Genomic DNA, 17,428 nt, shown 5'->3' on the forward strand with positions numbered 1-17,428 from the left:
GCTTAAATGTTGATACATTATTATACGTATGTACAATTAAAGGGACATTCCTGAGTTTGCTACATTGTTATACGTATGTACAATTAAAGGGACATTCCTGAGTTTGCTACATTGTAAGATGTTTCCGACTAATAAAAGATTTCTACGATTAAACTTACATATTAAATATATTTTCTTGTTTAGAATATCATTGTCTATATATGTAATGTGTTTCTGGTTGTCTTAATATTTGTAAGAAGCCCAAAATGGATTTTGTCTTCAAATAATTTCGTACGTACGAAAACATATATTTTAGGAAATAAAATGAAATTTAACCTAGTACAAATATTAGAATGACCAGAAACACGTTTAATATACAGTCACTAATATATTATGCAGAAAAGTATATTTGATATGTAATTACAATCGCAGCAAACTCAGGAATGTTATGTCCCTTTAAGATTGAAGCATGCTGCTGTTCTGGGCACGCATTGTGCCGAATTTACGAAGCGTGTTTTTCTTAAACGCAGGTGAATGTGTATAGTTACACGCGTGTATGTCTAAAACAGGCTTTGTAAATTTGGCCCATCATATTTAATCCAGGCACCCTACCCACGACAGAGGTTAGTAGGTTTTCCATGTACGCGGTTTTTAGTGCGGTGCAAGGGTGGATATCAAACCCCATGCCGTGCATATTGAAGCAAGTCGCTACAGATAATCATGGAATCGATTATATTGTATCCGGTGTTCCGCCTCATACACATTCAAAACAGCTTTCCATTTGTTTGGAGAGAGAAACAGAGAGAGACAGAGAGACAGAGAGATGAAAAAGGGTGATATGACACAAATACACCAGTGACCAAATATAGTTTTGTTAAAGAAGAACCGGGATATCATCATGTGGGTTGTTAGATAAGTACGACTTATAAATAATATAGCGCAGTGCGAGGGTGGATTCCAAAACTCGTGCCGCGCATATTGAAACAAGTCGCTACTGATAAGTTTGTTTTGTTTAACAATACCACTAGAGCACATTGATTTATCGATCATCGGCTATTGGATGTCAAACATTTGGTAATTTGATATATAGTCTTAACGAGGAAACCCGCTATATTTTTTCCATTAATAGTAAGGGATCTTTTATGTGCACCATCCCATAGACAGGATGGTACATACCACGGCCTTTAGTATACCAGTCGTGGTGTACTGGCTAGAATGAGAAATAGCCCAATGGGCCCACCGACGGGGATCGATCCTAGACGGACAGCGCGTCAAGCGAGCACTTTACCACTGGGCTACGTCCCGCCCCATAGTCGCTACTGATAATCATAGAATTTATTGTAGTGTCCAGTGTTCCGCCTCACACATGAAAAACAACTTTCCATTTGTTAGGAGAGAGAGAGAGAGAGAGAGAGAGAGAGAGAGAGAGAGAGAGAGAGAGAGAGAGAGAGAGAGAGAGAGAGAGAGAGAGAGAGAGAGAGAGAGAGAGAGAGCACGCTTTGGGCTGCATCTGGTACTGGATTTTGAACCCAGAACCTACCAGCGTTGAGGTCAATAAGGCTTAGCCACTAAGCCACCATGGCCGGTGGTTAACACGACGTCAATGACCTGTTTGTACGTCTGATATACTGTAACGTTATGACAAGGTTAACCATCAGTTCTGTATGAAACCCTAACTGAAGATTTACAATCAATACATGAGTGTGGTCTCCCAATTAGGAAGAAACATTTAGTGTAAACAAAGCCAAATCAATGTTATTCACTAGAAGAACTACTGACCTGGCTCAAGTGTTCCTTAACGAAAGTCGTCTTGTTATATAAATACTTAACTCTTAATCTAAGCTCTTGTGGTAGGTGGACATATTACAGTAATCACGAAAGCTTGTAAGAGATGTCATATCCTGCGTATAAATTCAAGGCTGGTTAAAAACTGAAACAAAAATATGTTAAATTAGCAATTTGAATCGAAAATCCTATAATGCACTACACGAAAACAAACGTGGCATATTTTTCTGGAGGAACAAATGGTAACTGATATTTGAAAATATAACAATATGGAGCAAATTTTTAAATATATGTATTATTATTATATACGCAACCATATAATTAGAATGGTAGCAAGTTGAGAATAAAATATGCTTATACCTTGTGGGTTTTCTCTTCTTTTTTTTTTCTTTATACATTTGTATTCAAGGTCACGTTTTTAGTTCTACAAAAAAAATCAATATTACAAAAGCATATTATTTTGTGAGGGTTTTTTGGTTGTTGGTTTTCGATGTTTTCGTTTTCTTTTTCTTTCTTTTCTTTTTCTTTTCTTTTCTCTTTTGTTTTTTTGGAGGTGTGGGGACGGGGTTTTTTATGGGGTTTTTTGGGGGGGTGGTTGGTGGGGTTTTTTTTAAGAGGTGTTGTTGTGGGGGGGTTTGTGGGGATTTTATGTTGTTGTTTTGTTGGGGCTTTTTGTTCTTGTTTTTTGTTGTTGTTGTTGACATATAATGATACTGGTAGTATAATTTAAAAACCAAATACTTTCATTTTTTTCAGAAAGCGCCGACTTAAATGTCGCATGCTGTAACACAATTGTACACTGCGTCCATAAAAGCTATCGTGTAGCATGTTAATGTAATTTGGGACACTTGTATACCGCAGACGAATAGAATCGATACATCTAGACGAAGATGTTTGGTTGCAGGTCTTAGAAAAGGAACATCCCACGAGAAATTAGATCGTGCACTGGGATGACTAGTGGTGAAATACCGCAAACTGAAATATAACAATAAACCATAGTGATAATTTCAGCCTTTATAACATGCATGTTATACAGGAACGAATATTTTAGTAGTCTCATCCCTAGATCAACATCATTGTTTAAAAATGTGTATTCTGTTTTCCAATCCATCACTCACTCTCTCTCTCTCTCTCTCTCTCTCTCTCTCTCTCTCTCTCTCTCTCTCTCTCTCTCTCTCTCTCTCTCTCTCTCTCTCTCTCTTTCCCTCTCTCTCTTGTTCGCTCTCACACTTACAATTCTCTGTTGGACTTGAAATTAGCAACCATCGTATAGACTATCTGTAAACATATTGTTTTGTTCCACAGGCCATTATATGATTAAATACATCTTAATTATTTAATTTTTCTTACAACACAGCAATGTGTTTACCAAGTCACAATTATTCGTTTATTTGACATTATACGCAATGATAACTATGCAATCTGCATCTTGTTGCCAGGTTACCTTTCTTCATTCATTAATATACAATCAAAACAAATTAATTAAGAATCAGTATCTATGTTCGCTATTTGTCTTCATATATGGTACAAAATAAATTTTGGTTTTGGTTTTACAAAGCATACAAGCTTGTATCACTGGTCAAAATGTACTCAAAGATCCTTGCCAACGTAACATAGTCAAACATTGACCAACACGTCTTTTGGTTGAGTATATATAATGTCTAGCGTGGTTACAAATAATACGTTGTTACCTGTCTAATGTCAAAACAGACTGTGAGTTATCTATAGCAGTATCTGTTGACGATATAATTCTGTTGATTCCAAAAATACGCGAGGTACTTAAACCTCTTAAAGGGACATTCTTGAGTTTCCTGCAATGTTTAAGATGTTGTCGACTAACAGATATTTTTTAACGATTGTAATTACATATCAAATATATTTTTCTGCATACAATATTAGTGGCTGTATATTAAACGTGTTTTTGATCGTTCTAATATTTGTACTAGGTTAAATTTCATTTTATTTCCTAAAATATTTGTTTTCGTACATACAAAATTATAAAATACAAAATACGAAATTATTTGAAGACAAAATCCAGTTTGGGCTTCTTACAAATATCAAGACGACCAGAAACACATTGAATATACAGACACTGATATTCTAAACAAGAAAATATTAATGACGGAATATTCAACCCAGATAGCTTAGGTGTGTGCCCATGACTTAAAACTGAATTGAATATTATTATGGAAATATTAGTAGGCCTACATTTAAATACAGCCTTGGCAATTAACACGGCAACACCGCGGAGATTACCGCGGCATTTATTTTGCTGTGGAACTTTCAATTTTCAATGTCTTAGTTGATTATTTATTGTTTTAAAGGGACATTCCTGAGTTTGGTGCAGTTTTTAAGATGTTATCGATTAAAGGGATTTTTTAACGATTGTAATTACATATCAAATATAATTTTTTATGCATAATATGTTAGTGGCTGTATATTAAACCTGTTTTTGATCGTTCTAATATTAGTACTAGGTTAAATTTTATTTTATTTCCTTTTTTCTCGTACGTACGAAATTATTTGAAGACAAAATCCAGTTTGGGCTTCTTACAAATATCAAGACGACTAGAAACACATTGAATATACAGACACTGATATTCTAAACAAGAAAATGTATTTAATATGTAAGTTTAATCGTAGAAATATTTTATTAGTCGGAAACATCTTACTATGCAGAAAACTCAGGAATGTCCTTTTAACACTAACACATTGAACTCATCATACACATTAAACGCGAAACTGCCGTTTGAAATGCCGTGGAATCTATTTTTCCCACGGCATGTTTTTGCTGTAACCATTTTCTTAATTACCGTGGCTTGAAATGACTGAATTCATTCGTTGTGCTGTTTAAAACACGAATAATTGTTTTTGATTATTATTCATATATGCATACTCTTAATGGCTGCTCTCTGTATTTAATTGTTATATAGTCTTCTATAACTCCAAGTTGTGACCTTGTGTTCCAGCAGTGAAACGAAACCCGACATTGAGCAGATCGTCCGAGGAAACGTGTCTCTAGAATGTCCGTCGACTGCCAAGATAGTCCGAATATTCACCAGCAGTACCTTCACTGGTTAGTACGTTCAAAAACACAAAAGGTGGATATAACGAAACAAAAATGTCCAGTTGTGATGTTTATGTCCATGATGATGATGATGATGATGATGATGATGGTTGTGGTGGTAGTGGCGATGATGGTGATAATGATGATGATAATTGTGATGATGATGATGGTTGTGGTGGTAGTGACAATGATGGTGATGATGATGATGATGATAATTTGGATGATGATGATGATAATTATGATGGTGGTAGTAGTAGCGATGATGATGATGATGATGGTAGTAGCGATGATGATGATGATGGTGGAATAATTTTTTCATCGATGATACTTGTGATTATGACGATGATGATGACGATAATGATGATGATGATGGTGGTGGTGGTGATTGTGGTGGTGGTGGTGGTGATAGTTACAATAGTGGTAAGATTGTTATTTCCTCGGTGATAATTGTGATGATGATAATGATAATAATTGTGATGATGATAATGATAATGGTGGTGGTGGTGGTGGTGATAGTTACAATAGTGGTGATGATGTCAATGATTATGATGATCATGATGATGATGATGATGTTGTTGTTGATGGTAATGATGACAACAACGATGGTAATGCTGGTGATGATGATCATCCTGATAATGCTGCTAGTCTTGTTCTTGCACTGCAGACACCCGACATGAACGGAACACTCTGATGAAGAGCGTCTACCCGAGGCTGAAGTCTCGGTGTCAGAAGAAGGGTTACGAGTTCCAGGTGGTCGACATGAGGTGGGGGGTCCGGGACGAGGCCACTGACGACCACATGGCGGCGGAGCTCTGTCTCAAGGAACTTGACCTCTGCAAAAAACTCTCCACCGGACCTTGCTTTGTGGTAAGTAATCTTACGGAGTTGGTTGCATGGCTTAATTATTCTGCATACAAAGAATTTATTACCAGTTTATTGAAAACTGATTCTTCGGAAAGTGCACTTTATGTGATGCACACCCTCCCCAAGAATGTTTTGGATCCGCCCCATCAGGTCGTTGTTCTCTAGTAAATGTTATACACTAGTGACTATGGGAGGACATATACAAACTGCGAGCCGACATTAATATTGTCATCTTCATATGCAATGGAACCAATTGAGAGGGGGGGGGGAAGCATAGGGATAGAATGTTTAGTTTTAATACTTTATATACGTCGGGCTGTTTTAATTTAATTGTATGTGTTATAAAGATATTTTGTGTCTTATTATTTAGACATTTTCATCAGTATTATGTATTACATACTTAAATAATTTTTAAAGAACAAACCAATAAGAGATAGGTGGATAAATGCAGAATTGATTGATGGATTGATGGATTGATGGATGGGTAGATGGATGAATGGATGGATGGATGGGTGGATGAATAGGTAGATGGATGCATGGATGCATGGATGCATGGACAGATTATTATTATTGTTATTATTATTATTATTATTATTATTATTATTATTATTGTAGACGTTCCTGTCACATAAATACGGATATCGAAATTTCCCAAGAGAGATAGAGGCATCGGAATTTATAAAACTGATGGATGGTATTTTTGACGAAGAAGTAAAACGGTTGTTACTTAGGTAAACACAAATAGTACTTTTTTATCATACAAACAATACTACGGTACATGTATTTAAAATATCAGTGATCAATCCAGCTTAATATGCCTGACCTGACCTGGTGCTTATAAAACATTTAGGGTCCAGACTCAATATCTAATGACGTCACACACATATGATTTGAATTTTGTTGTCATGGCATTAGTGTCTCAGACTCTATTAGAGTCTCCAGTCTAGACTCTAAACGTTTTATAAGCACCAGGCTTGGACTCTTCCCCTTTGCATGTCATCGATAGGTGTACATAACTGCACTATTCCACACCCACTTTTTCTTTCTCTGGTCGTGTGAACAGTTTACAGTAGTATACTACACAGAAATAAGTGTAATATATATATATATATATATATATATATATATATATATATATATATATATATATATCTGCATATTTATCTTGCTGAAAAAATAATTTAAATTGGATGTACTTCTGAAAATATGATTATTTTTAAGGTTATTCACCATTTCATTATTATTGTAATACAATTATTTCCAGCTACCAAAATTAGAAAGTGTTTTAGTTTAATCACACCACTACACATTATTTAATTGTTCATTTGACATGAACTACTGGATGTCAAACATTTGAATACTCCTACAGACAGTCTTCAGAGGAAACCCACTGCATTATCGTGATAGCAGCAATGGATCTTTTATATGCATTTCTCCACAAACAGAACGCTGAAAAGCACATACCACGGTATTTAATATATCAGTCGTGGAGCACTGATCGGGGTGGTGAAAATCCATTGGATTATAGAAATTATGTATTGTGGAAAACCAGTATGACTCATTGTTTTTGTACACTATCCAAAAAAACAACGATTACATTGTTTTACTTTATGACCACTTTTGAAGGTGGTTCAAGAAGGACGACAATGCTATTCCATCAACATATATCCTGCAGCCAATCAGTTCTCAGATTCCGGAATTCCTAGCCAATGACGAGGAGAGGAAAAAGGCGGGGAAAACAAAATGGAACCAGGAGAACCAGACGATGCACTGGGCGTTAATCAATGCAGCATACAGACAGCTGAGTACCACGCGAGCGGACAGATATGCAATGTCATGTAAGTGGCAGACTTATGCACGAAATGATACATGAAAAAGCTGAGATGAGTGGATGTGTGGACACACGTGACATACCCCCCCCCCCCTACCGAATCAGACTTCGTTTTCCTAAACTGCATTACATTTTATAAAATCATACATACAAAAGTAAAGTTTGTTTTATTTAACGACGCCACTAGAGCACATTGATTTTATATCTTATCATCGGCTATTGGACGTCAAACATATGGTCATTCTGACACTTTTTTAAGAGGAAACCCGCTGTCGCCACATAGGCTACTCATTTACGACAGGCAGCAAGGGATCTTTTATTTGCGCTTCCCACAGGCAGGATAGCACAAACCATAGCCTTTGTTGAACCAGTTATGGATCACTGGTCGGTGCAAGTGGTTTACACTTACCCATTGAGCCTTGCGGAGCACTCACTCAGGGTTTGGAGTCGGTATCTGGATTAAAAATCCCATGCCTCGACTGGGATCCGAACCCAGTACCTACCAGCCTGTAGACCGATGACCTACCACGACGCCACCGAGGCCGGTCTTTTTCACTATTAGAGTTGTTGTAAAGTATTATCAGTCCTGTTTAATGTTAACATTTTATCGTTACTTTGACAAATTCAGTACATCAAATAACTTCAGTAAACTATCAAGACACTTTCAGAATGTTGCTGGTTATTTCTAATATTTAATACATTATTAAGCTAGTTGTTTTTAGACACGTGTTATTTTTTATAATGACATTTTATTGTTTTCATGTGTCATTTGTTTTAGATCAATATTATTTATCCTCTAAAAGTATATATTTATTTTTAGCATATAGTGGCTCAAAGGGGACATTGGTATATGTACTACATTAATTTGTATAATATATTTATTTTTTCAGTAACAGAAGCTGAAATTAGTAGAGGTGTGCTTTCGTCACAGGAAAATATATCTCGTTCAATCTGGTTTTACCGAAAAATAAAGAACATCGACGAACAAGAACCCGACTATACGCTAAGTCGCTACACTGGTCAGTATATTAGACTTGTTTTATACCAAGTATAGACAGACAGACAGACAGACAGATAGACAGAAATACACATTGTTTATTAAAGTTTCACCTTGTAGTAGTAGAGTCGAGTATATGTACTTATTTATCATCAGCATGTAGTATTAGCAATCGATGACATACTCGGTATTCATCCTCAACGGATTTATTCGAACAACTTGTACACTCTCGTATTTCAGGCATGGTTGGTGCGACGAACAGACAACTCGAACCGACAACTCTAGTTGTCTCCCTTTAACAATAGAACACCACATTTCCCCTTCTCTTAAGAAAATTGCTTTCACAAGGTATATCTAACTGAAATTAAACTTACAAACAATAGATAATTCTGAGTAAGAAATAAAACAGTAGACAGTGTTATGAACTATTAACAGCTGACTATTAAAATAGCAAAACCATATTAATGTTAACATTTTCAAAACTAACTAGTCTTTAAGCCCTCAGTTAAATGAACACTTCAATTAACCTTTTGTCTACCTGCAATTCAACCCTTCAAATCTAACCATGTCACTTCATAACATAGTCTTTGGTCCATGCAGGTAATCTGCGAACTCTGGGTTCTCTAACACGTTGTGGTATATTTGGATTATGGTTTTGTTCAAAGTGATTGTGTACCTGAGTTTCAAACCACACATCTTCCCCCTCATCAAACTGGTTAGGTACTTTACCATAAAAAGGAGCAAGAAATTTAACATTCCAATTTGAACCATTTTCCATTTTGTAAGTAAAAGGACTAATCTGAGAAACAATCTTTATCGGTGCAGTGAATTTGCTCTCACCCTTTTTGACATGCCATGGTTTTCTTATGCGAACATAGTCACCAGGTTTGAAAAATCTCGCTTTTGTGCCTTTCCGCTTATCAGCATATGCCTTGCTCTTAGCTTGTTTCGCTGCCACTCTATTTTCAACCTCAGTACTAGTAGATGGATTGGGATAAAGCGTTACCCCTTTAATGTCAAGCATTGTACGCATATGTCGGCCATGCAGCATAAAAGACGGAGACTCGCCTGTAGTAGCATGCTTAGTCGCTCTATATGCACCAAGAAATTGTACCATTGTGCTTTTCACATCCTTTTTCTGAATTCTTGCAGACTGAATGGTTTCGGACAGAATTTTGTTTAAACGTTCAACCTCACTGTTTCCTTCCGGATGATAAACCGAAGAAAACCTGTGTTTTATATTTCTGTGTCGTAGAAATTCTTCAAATTCATGGGACACCACTTGAGGCCCATTATCTGTAACAATTTCGTCGGGATAACCTTCTCGACTGAAAACTGTAACCAGAAACTTCGGCACTGTTTTGGTACTTATATCCGAAGCGAATGCTACCTCTGGCCATTTGCTCCTGTAATCAATCATGGAAATAATATATCGCCGTTCAGGCGGTGCAGAATAGTCTGGCCCGACAAAATCGAGACCAAGTTTTTTTCCATGCAGCATTCGGAAGTGGTACTGGCTGCGTAGGTGCTGTCCGCGTAACAGCAGATTTGTCATTCAACTGACAAGTAATGCACGACTTTACCAGCTCAGTAACCTGAATATCCATCTTTGGCCACCAATACAAATCTCTCAGCCTCTGTTTTGTACGCACTATACCTTGATGACTTTCATGTGCCAAGTTCACCACATGTGCACAAAGTTCATCTGGCACTATCACCCGTTCCCCACGGAAAATAATGCCGTCATGTACAGACAACTCATCTTTCACCTGAAAGAATGGTTTCAGATCATTAATAATTTCTGTTTTTGTACAAGGCCATCCATTCTGAATGTATTGGGAAATACGAGTACAAATCGAGCTCTCAGACGTTGCTCGCTGTAAACGTTCTCTGGTTATCGCAATGTTATGTTCTACATGTTCAAACCAAAGTTGGCACACAGCCTCAGCCTCATCCTCATCCTGGATTTTGTCTTTACTTGTAGACAATGGCAATCTAGAAAGTGCATCCGGCACTTTATTTTGAACACCGGGTTTGTACTGTATGTCATATGTGTAGTGTAACAACCGCATTGCCCATCGCGCAATTCGCATTGGTTTGTGACCCGTCCCTTTTGAACTCAACAGTGTCACAAGTGCTTGGTGATCTGTACGCAAAGTGAATCTACGACCCCACAAATATGTATGCCACTTTTCTACTGCCCATACGCATGCTAAAGCTTCACGCTCTCCCACAGAATATTTCAATTCTAATGCAGTTAGACTGCGAGATGCGCATGCAACTATAACTTCTGAACCATTTTTCACCTGTGTGAGTGTTGCACCTAAACCATATCCACTAGCATCTGTAGTTACAATGATATCAAGGTATGGATCGAATAGAGCAAGAGCAGGGCTGTTAACTATAGCAGACTTAATGTCCTTGAAAGCTTTGTTAGCTTCTTCAGTCCATTTGAATTTCTCAGCAGTTTGAATACATCGCATCGGTTGTACACGCGCTGCAAAGTTTGGCACAAATTTGGAATAGTAACCGCAGAGCCCTAAAACAGACCTCAACTGATCCTTATTAGTCGGTACAGGTGCATCAGAAATGGCTTTGACTAAATCAGGGTTTGGACGCACACCGTCCTTCGAGATCACATGACCCAAAACTGTAAGGGATGGAACATTGAACTCACACTTGTCATTCAACGTCAAACCAGCATCAGTCAACCGCTGGAGTACCAAGTTCAAGTTGCGATCATGTTCAGCTTTAGTTCGGCCGTAAACAATCACGTCGTCAATGAAACACTGAACACCTGGAACATTGCACAAAATTGTAGACATCATTTTTTGAAAACATGATGGTGCAGAAGAAAGACCGAAGCAAACACGCTTAAAACGGAACAGACCTTCATGTGTAATGAATGCCGTCAGATCTCGGCTGCTTTCCACCAATTCAAGTTGATGGTAGGCGGATTTCAAATCAAGCTTTGAAAAATGGGTTGCACCATGCATTTCACTTATCATTTCGTCAATATTAGGAAGTGGATACCTATCCTCTATAATGGCTTCATTAGGTTTTCTCAAATCTACGCATACACGGACTGAGCCATCTTTTTTCCATGCTACCACGATAGGAGAAATCCATTCACTTGCATCAATACGTTCTATGATATCAGAATTTTCCAATTTCTTCAGCTCGGCAGAAACAGCATTACGCACTGCAAATGGCAATCGGCGCAATTTTTGTTGCACAGGCTTAACATCTGAACGCACTTTGATTTTGTGTTTAAAGCCCTTAACCTTTCCAATCTTATCACTAAACAGCTGTGGGAATCTGTCAGGGATACTCACCGAATCTGATTTAGGTTCATCAGAGCTTGCATTGCCTCGGGTCGCAAAGCAGGTCAAAGACCCCCCATGAATACCTATGTCTAGTGTCTGAATAATATCCTTACCCAGTAGACTGGTACCTGACTGTACAATGTAAAATGTGCCTTGTGAAACCTGACCCTTGAAGCAAACCATTGCATGAAAGCTACCTATTACTCCTACCTTGTGGTTGGAATAACTAGTAATGCTAGCCTTACACTGTTCTATTGCATTTGTGTCAAAATGTTTCTTAAAAAGTTTCAGTGACATAAGAGACACATCAGACGCTGTATCAACAACAAGTTTTAAGTTCACAGAATTAACCGAAATGTCACACTGAACTACTTTCTTGTTTGCACTTGCTTTGTCAGTTGCCAACACTTCGAAGCTGGGTCCCTCGGAACTCGTATCACTTGGTTGTTCACACTCAAGCTGTCGAACTGCACTTTTGCTTTTACAAACAACTTGCAAATGTCCCATTTTCTTGCAGGATGAACATCTCATATTCTTGGCTTTGCATGTTGGGTTGTTCGCCAAATGTTGATTGGATCCGCATCTGAAACACTGAATGTTCCGAGTTTTTGGTTTACTGTATTGTCTCTTCTGTGTGTTAATTTTGGAACATGCACCTTTAAATGTGTAACTGTCATTTCCCGTCGGTGCAGACATAGACTTTGCATCTTTAACTGCATTCTCGATATGTCTTGCGATTTCCATTGCTTTATCAATATCCAAGTTAGACTCCAACAATAATCGCTCTCGAATTCGCGTTGAATTGGTTTTTTCAACCAACTGGTCACGGTACATTTCATTCTCAAAATCTCGGAAAGCACAAGTCGTAGCTAACTCTCGTAGCGCTGAAATGTAGGAATCAACCGATTCACCGGGTAACTGTGCTCGTTGTCTAAAGCGGTATCGTTCAGGAACCACATTTACCTTCGGACAAAAATGTTTATCCAATGTTTTCATAGCCTGAATGTACGGGTTATCGGCGTCTTCGGCCGTTACCGGTAATGAATAGAAAATACGCTGGCCTTCAACTCCGAGCGAATGTAACAATATGGCTTTTTTTCGTTCTGGTGTAGCCGATTCTGCATCTGAAGCGAGTAGGTAATTCAGAAACATACGTTTCCACTGAGTCCACGGAATTACTTGTTTCCCCGGAACAGGCATAAATGGCGCAGGTGCCGAAATGAGAAAAGTTTGCAAAGAACCGTTTTCGTTGTCCCCCATGGTAATCGTTAATCCTCGTCGCCAAATTGTAGTAGTAGAGTCGAGTATATGTACTTATTTATCATCAGCATGTAGTATTAGCAATCGATGACATACTCGGTATTCATCCTCAACGGATTTATTCGAACAACTTGTACACTCTCGTATTTCAGGCATGGTTGGTGCGACGAACAGACAACTCGAACCGACAACTCTAGTTGTCTCCCTTTAACAATAGAACACCACACACCTTATAATAACATTTTTTTTTTTAGCATTATGTAATGTGGTGGGTGGGTAGCTGGGTAGGTGGGTGGATGGATGGATGGATGGATGGATGGATGGGCGGAGTCGGAGATCAGCTCATTGGTAGAGATCTTGCCTGCTTTACATTCGACCTCGATCAAACCATCAGACAAACGGGCGGACGGAAGCACGGATGGATGGAGGGATGAATGAACGGATGGAGGGACGGACGGCTGGACGAACGGATGGAGGGACGGGTTGACGGACGAACAAACGGACTGACGTATTGATGTCTGGTTTGTTGGTAGGATGGCTATCTCTTATAATATATGTAATCCTATAATTGTTTATTTGCAGACTGCGTGGGGAGCGGAGACTCGGTTAAAGATTCCAGAAATAGACTCGTTAACCTGAGAGACAACAAACTGTTCAGGATACTGCCGAGAGACAACATTGTGCGATACACCGTCTCGTGGTCTCCGTCAGGTATGTGCAACCTGGGTATCACACAATCATTTCCCGTAGGCCTATTTGTTAAGTTTCGCGGAATGATGAAACGGACATACCGGTGTAAAGGGTGCATACTACCAAATCAAATCCCATAGACAACAATAGTAACATATGTGGCTAAAATCCCTTCCCTGCAGAGTTACAACCGACATAAACGCCACGGATTTAAATACTACCACCTCTCACCCTTAAAGTGAATCAGAAAAAAAATCGGGATCAAGCTGCTCATTTCTGAGATAACGGGTAGCGTCTATGACTACCCTAGTTCCGCACAAAATTTGAGTACTTTTTTTACATGTACCCCATACATTTTTTGCCCAGCTGTAACTATTACATTTTACAACCAACACACTCACATTTATCACCAATCACAGGACTTGTGGTGTTCACTTCTCTATCAAAAGTTGGGTGCACCTCGAACTTTGACCCAGCTGGTTTAGTACTACCCATAAGGAACGTAACGGACCTCGGTTCCTAGGAAGAGAAGTCGTAATAGACCTCCATTTCTTAGGAGCCATAGACTTTCATAACTGTTTTATTTCTGTGGGGCTTTTTTTCTAGGACCTCTCTCTCTCTCTCTCTCTCTCTCTCTCTCTCTCTCTCTCTCTCTCTCTCTCTCTCTCTCTCTCTCTCTCTCGCTCTCTCTCTCATTTCACAATTAACATATATTTAACACCTAATTGACCTCTCTCTCTCTTTCTCTCATAAAAACCCTACCTTCTGTTTCAACTTTCATATTCAAAATTGTTTACCATTTTCTCTACTTCGTTTAGAATTAAATTGTTTGCTATTAACTATGGGTCGCTTGTTGCGGAGTGATGTTTAAGATCAGGAGTATAAGTGTTTCACTTATTAAAGGTATTGATCCAGACGAAAACGATGAGCACAAGACATACCTCAACAAACTGTGTCAAGACTTCGAGTACAAACTGTCGGCGATGATAGACGACGCCATACAGACGAGGGAGAAGGCGAAGCTGGATGACCCTCACATTGAGGAGGTTGTCCAGCACACGCTGTTCTGTCAGGAGAAATGTAGAGCTTTCCAAGGTCGCAACGACACTTTAAAGGTGGGTATAACCGCGCAACTTTTACTAACGATTTGTAATGTTTTGGGGGATTTTGTTTGTTTGTTTGTTTGGGTTTTTGTTTGGGTTTTTTGTTGTTGTTTTGCGTGGGTTTGGTTGGGGGTTTTTTCTTCTTTTTTTAAATTTGTCTTTGGTTTTGGGGTGGGGTTTTCTGAATGTTTTTGGGGGGTGGGAGGTGTTTGGGGGGTTATTGTTTGTTTATTTGTTGTTGTTGTTGTGGGGTTGTTGGGGTTTTTTTGGGGGTATGGAAGGTGTTGTGTTTTGTGGGGGGTTTTTTTTTAAATGCCGTTTGTTTTTTTGTTTTTTTGTTCCTTTTTATTTTAACTTTTATCCTACTTATATCAAATTAAGGTATTAGTTCTCTGCGTTGTTTGTCCAGGATATGAATTAGTGTTTAACGAGACAGAGTCGGTGTAGTGACCTTACAGCTACCCATTGGGCCCATAAAACACGCTCTATATGTGAGCTAAGATGTCAAGATGCGAACCCTGTACTTACTTAGCTCAAGATCGATGGCTTAAAAAAACCCACTTAGTGTAACGATCTTAGATGCTCGCTGCAATTTCTCATAAACCGATGTTGACTCTCAGAGAGTGCTTTTCAGGAACAGAAGTTGTGCCTCAGGTTTCTTTTGTTTGTTTTATTCTTTGAACAGAGAATCAGCTACTACCTGAAGGATTCGAAATCTGACTTCCCTCTGATACTTCACGGAGAGTCTGGCTCTGGGAAGACTTGCATCATGGCGGCGGCTGTACGAAACACGTGGCGCGTGCTGGGCACGCGGGGAAATATCATCATTAGGTAATCTATGTGCACTGTCATTTTATACAATACCTGGGTATTTACTTGCTGCTGTTATAAGGACGGGACGTAGCTCAGTTGTAAAGCGCTCGCTTGATGCGCGGTCGGTTTGGGCTCGATTCCCGTCGGTGGGCCTATTGGGTTATTTTTTTGTTCCAGCCAGTGCACCACGACTTGTATATATCAAAGGCAGTGGTATTTGCTATCCTGTCTGTGGGATGGTGCATATAAAAGATCCCTTGCTACTAATGGAAAAATGTAGCGGGTTTCCTGTCTAAGACTATATGTCAAAATTATCAAATGTTTGACATCTAATAGCCGATGATTAATAAATCAATGTGCTCTAGTGGTGTCGTTAAACAAAACAAACCTTTTTTTGGTGTATAATCTCAAATTCCATTTGTTTGAAACCCCATTTGTCCGGAACCCGTGTATATATAGGTATGCATAACCCGCAATGCGTAATCCATAAAAAAAATCACTTTATATGCAAATACATTAAGTATATTTCATTTATACGACTCCGTACGCGTCTGCGATCACTGTGTATTATGGATTATATATACTCAACAACGAAAGTTTAGCTAATGTTAAAAGAAATGGCATGACATTTATAAATGAACCTATTTTTTATTAATTAGTATTCACATCTGAAATGTTTACCATTTACAAACAACATAAACTCATCAACCTTTGCCTTAACACAACAGGAGGACCTGGTTTTCTTTTAAGTTTATTCAACCATGGCAAATTTCGACGTACTAAAAGAAATTTCCTAAACTTTCGTTGTTGAGTATATATATACGTAGACGCATACGTACTACGGACAAATAGAAATTGCATTTAATAAACAATTACTATAATTTTAATTTTTTGTTTGTTATATAACACATGTTTTGATTTCAATTGTAGATTTTTAGGTACGACTCCCGACAGCTCTAACATAGCCTCTCTGCTGACAAGTGTAATATTGCAAATCAGAAGAATATATGGCGTGGATATAAAAAGTGAGATGCCAATGGTATGTAAATATTGAATTATCAAATGACAATTAAATGGATACATATGACATACCTTTTGAGCTAGCAATACATTGATGAGCTCAGCGCCTTGACCCTGATTATCGCCACCCGTCTCCCGTTTATTGCCGCATTGCCCCCGATTAACGCCTTCCTGCTCCCGTTTATTGCCACCCTGCCCGTGGTTAACGCCTTCCTGCTCCCGTTTATTGCCACCCTACTCCTGGTTAACGTCTTCCTGCTCCCGTTTATTGCCACCCTGCTCCTGGTTAACGCCTTCCTGCTCCCGTTTATTGCCACCCTGCTCCTGGTTAACGGCTTCCTGCTCCCGTTTATTGCCACCCTGCCCGTGGTTAACGCCTTCCTGCTCCCGTTTATTGCCACCCTACTCCTGGTTAACGCCTTCCTGCTCCCGTTTATTGCCACCCTGCTCCTGGTTAACGCCTTCCTGCTCCCGTTTATTGCCACCCTGCTCCTGGTTAACGCCTTCCTGCTCCCGTTTATTGCTACCCTGCCCTTGGTTAACGCCTTCCTGCTTCCGTTTATTGCCACCCTGCCCTTGGTTAACGCCTTCCTGCTTCCGTTTATTGCCACCCTGCCCTTGGTTAACGCCTTCCTGCTTCCGTTTATTGCCACCCTGCTCCTGGTTAACGCCTTCCTGCTCCCGTTTATTGCT

The 17,428-nt window shown here is 38.9% G+C and overlaps 1 protein-coding gene across 1 annotated transcript in view; it reads left to right on the forward strand.

Annotated features, from left to right (window-relative positions):
- Positions 1-17,428, forward strand: part of LOC121368813 (NACHT and WD repeat domain-containing protein 2-like) — a 22,856-nt gene that overhangs the window by 2,936 nt on the left and 2,492 nt on the right. The window contains exons 2-10 of the mRNA XM_041493558.1: positions 4,734-4,840; positions 5,496-5,698; positions 6,311-6,426; positions 7,322-7,533; positions 8,417-8,545; positions 13,692-13,820; positions 14,703-14,914; positions 15,588-15,733; positions 16,646-16,754. Coding sequence (XP_041349492.1) covers positions 4,734-4,840; positions 5,496-5,698; positions 6,311-6,426; positions 7,322-7,533; positions 8,417-8,545; positions 13,692-13,820; positions 14,703-14,914; positions 15,588-15,733; positions 16,646-16,754 — 1,363 coding nt within the window. The remainder of the gene's footprint in view (positions 1-4,733; positions 4,841-5,495; positions 5,699-6,310; positions 6,427-7,321; positions 7,534-8,416; positions 8,546-13,691; positions 13,821-14,702; positions 14,915-15,587; positions 15,734-16,645; positions 16,755-17,428) is intronic.

The sequence above is a fragment of the Gigantopelta aegis genome, chromosome 3, assembly GCF_016097555.1.
Source record: "Gigantopelta aegis isolate Gae_Host chromosome 3, Gae_host_genome, whole genome shotgun sequence".
In the NCBI taxonomy this organism is placed as follows: Eukaryota; Metazoa; Mollusca; class Gastropoda; order Neomphalida; family Peltospiridae; genus Gigantopelta; species Gigantopelta aegis.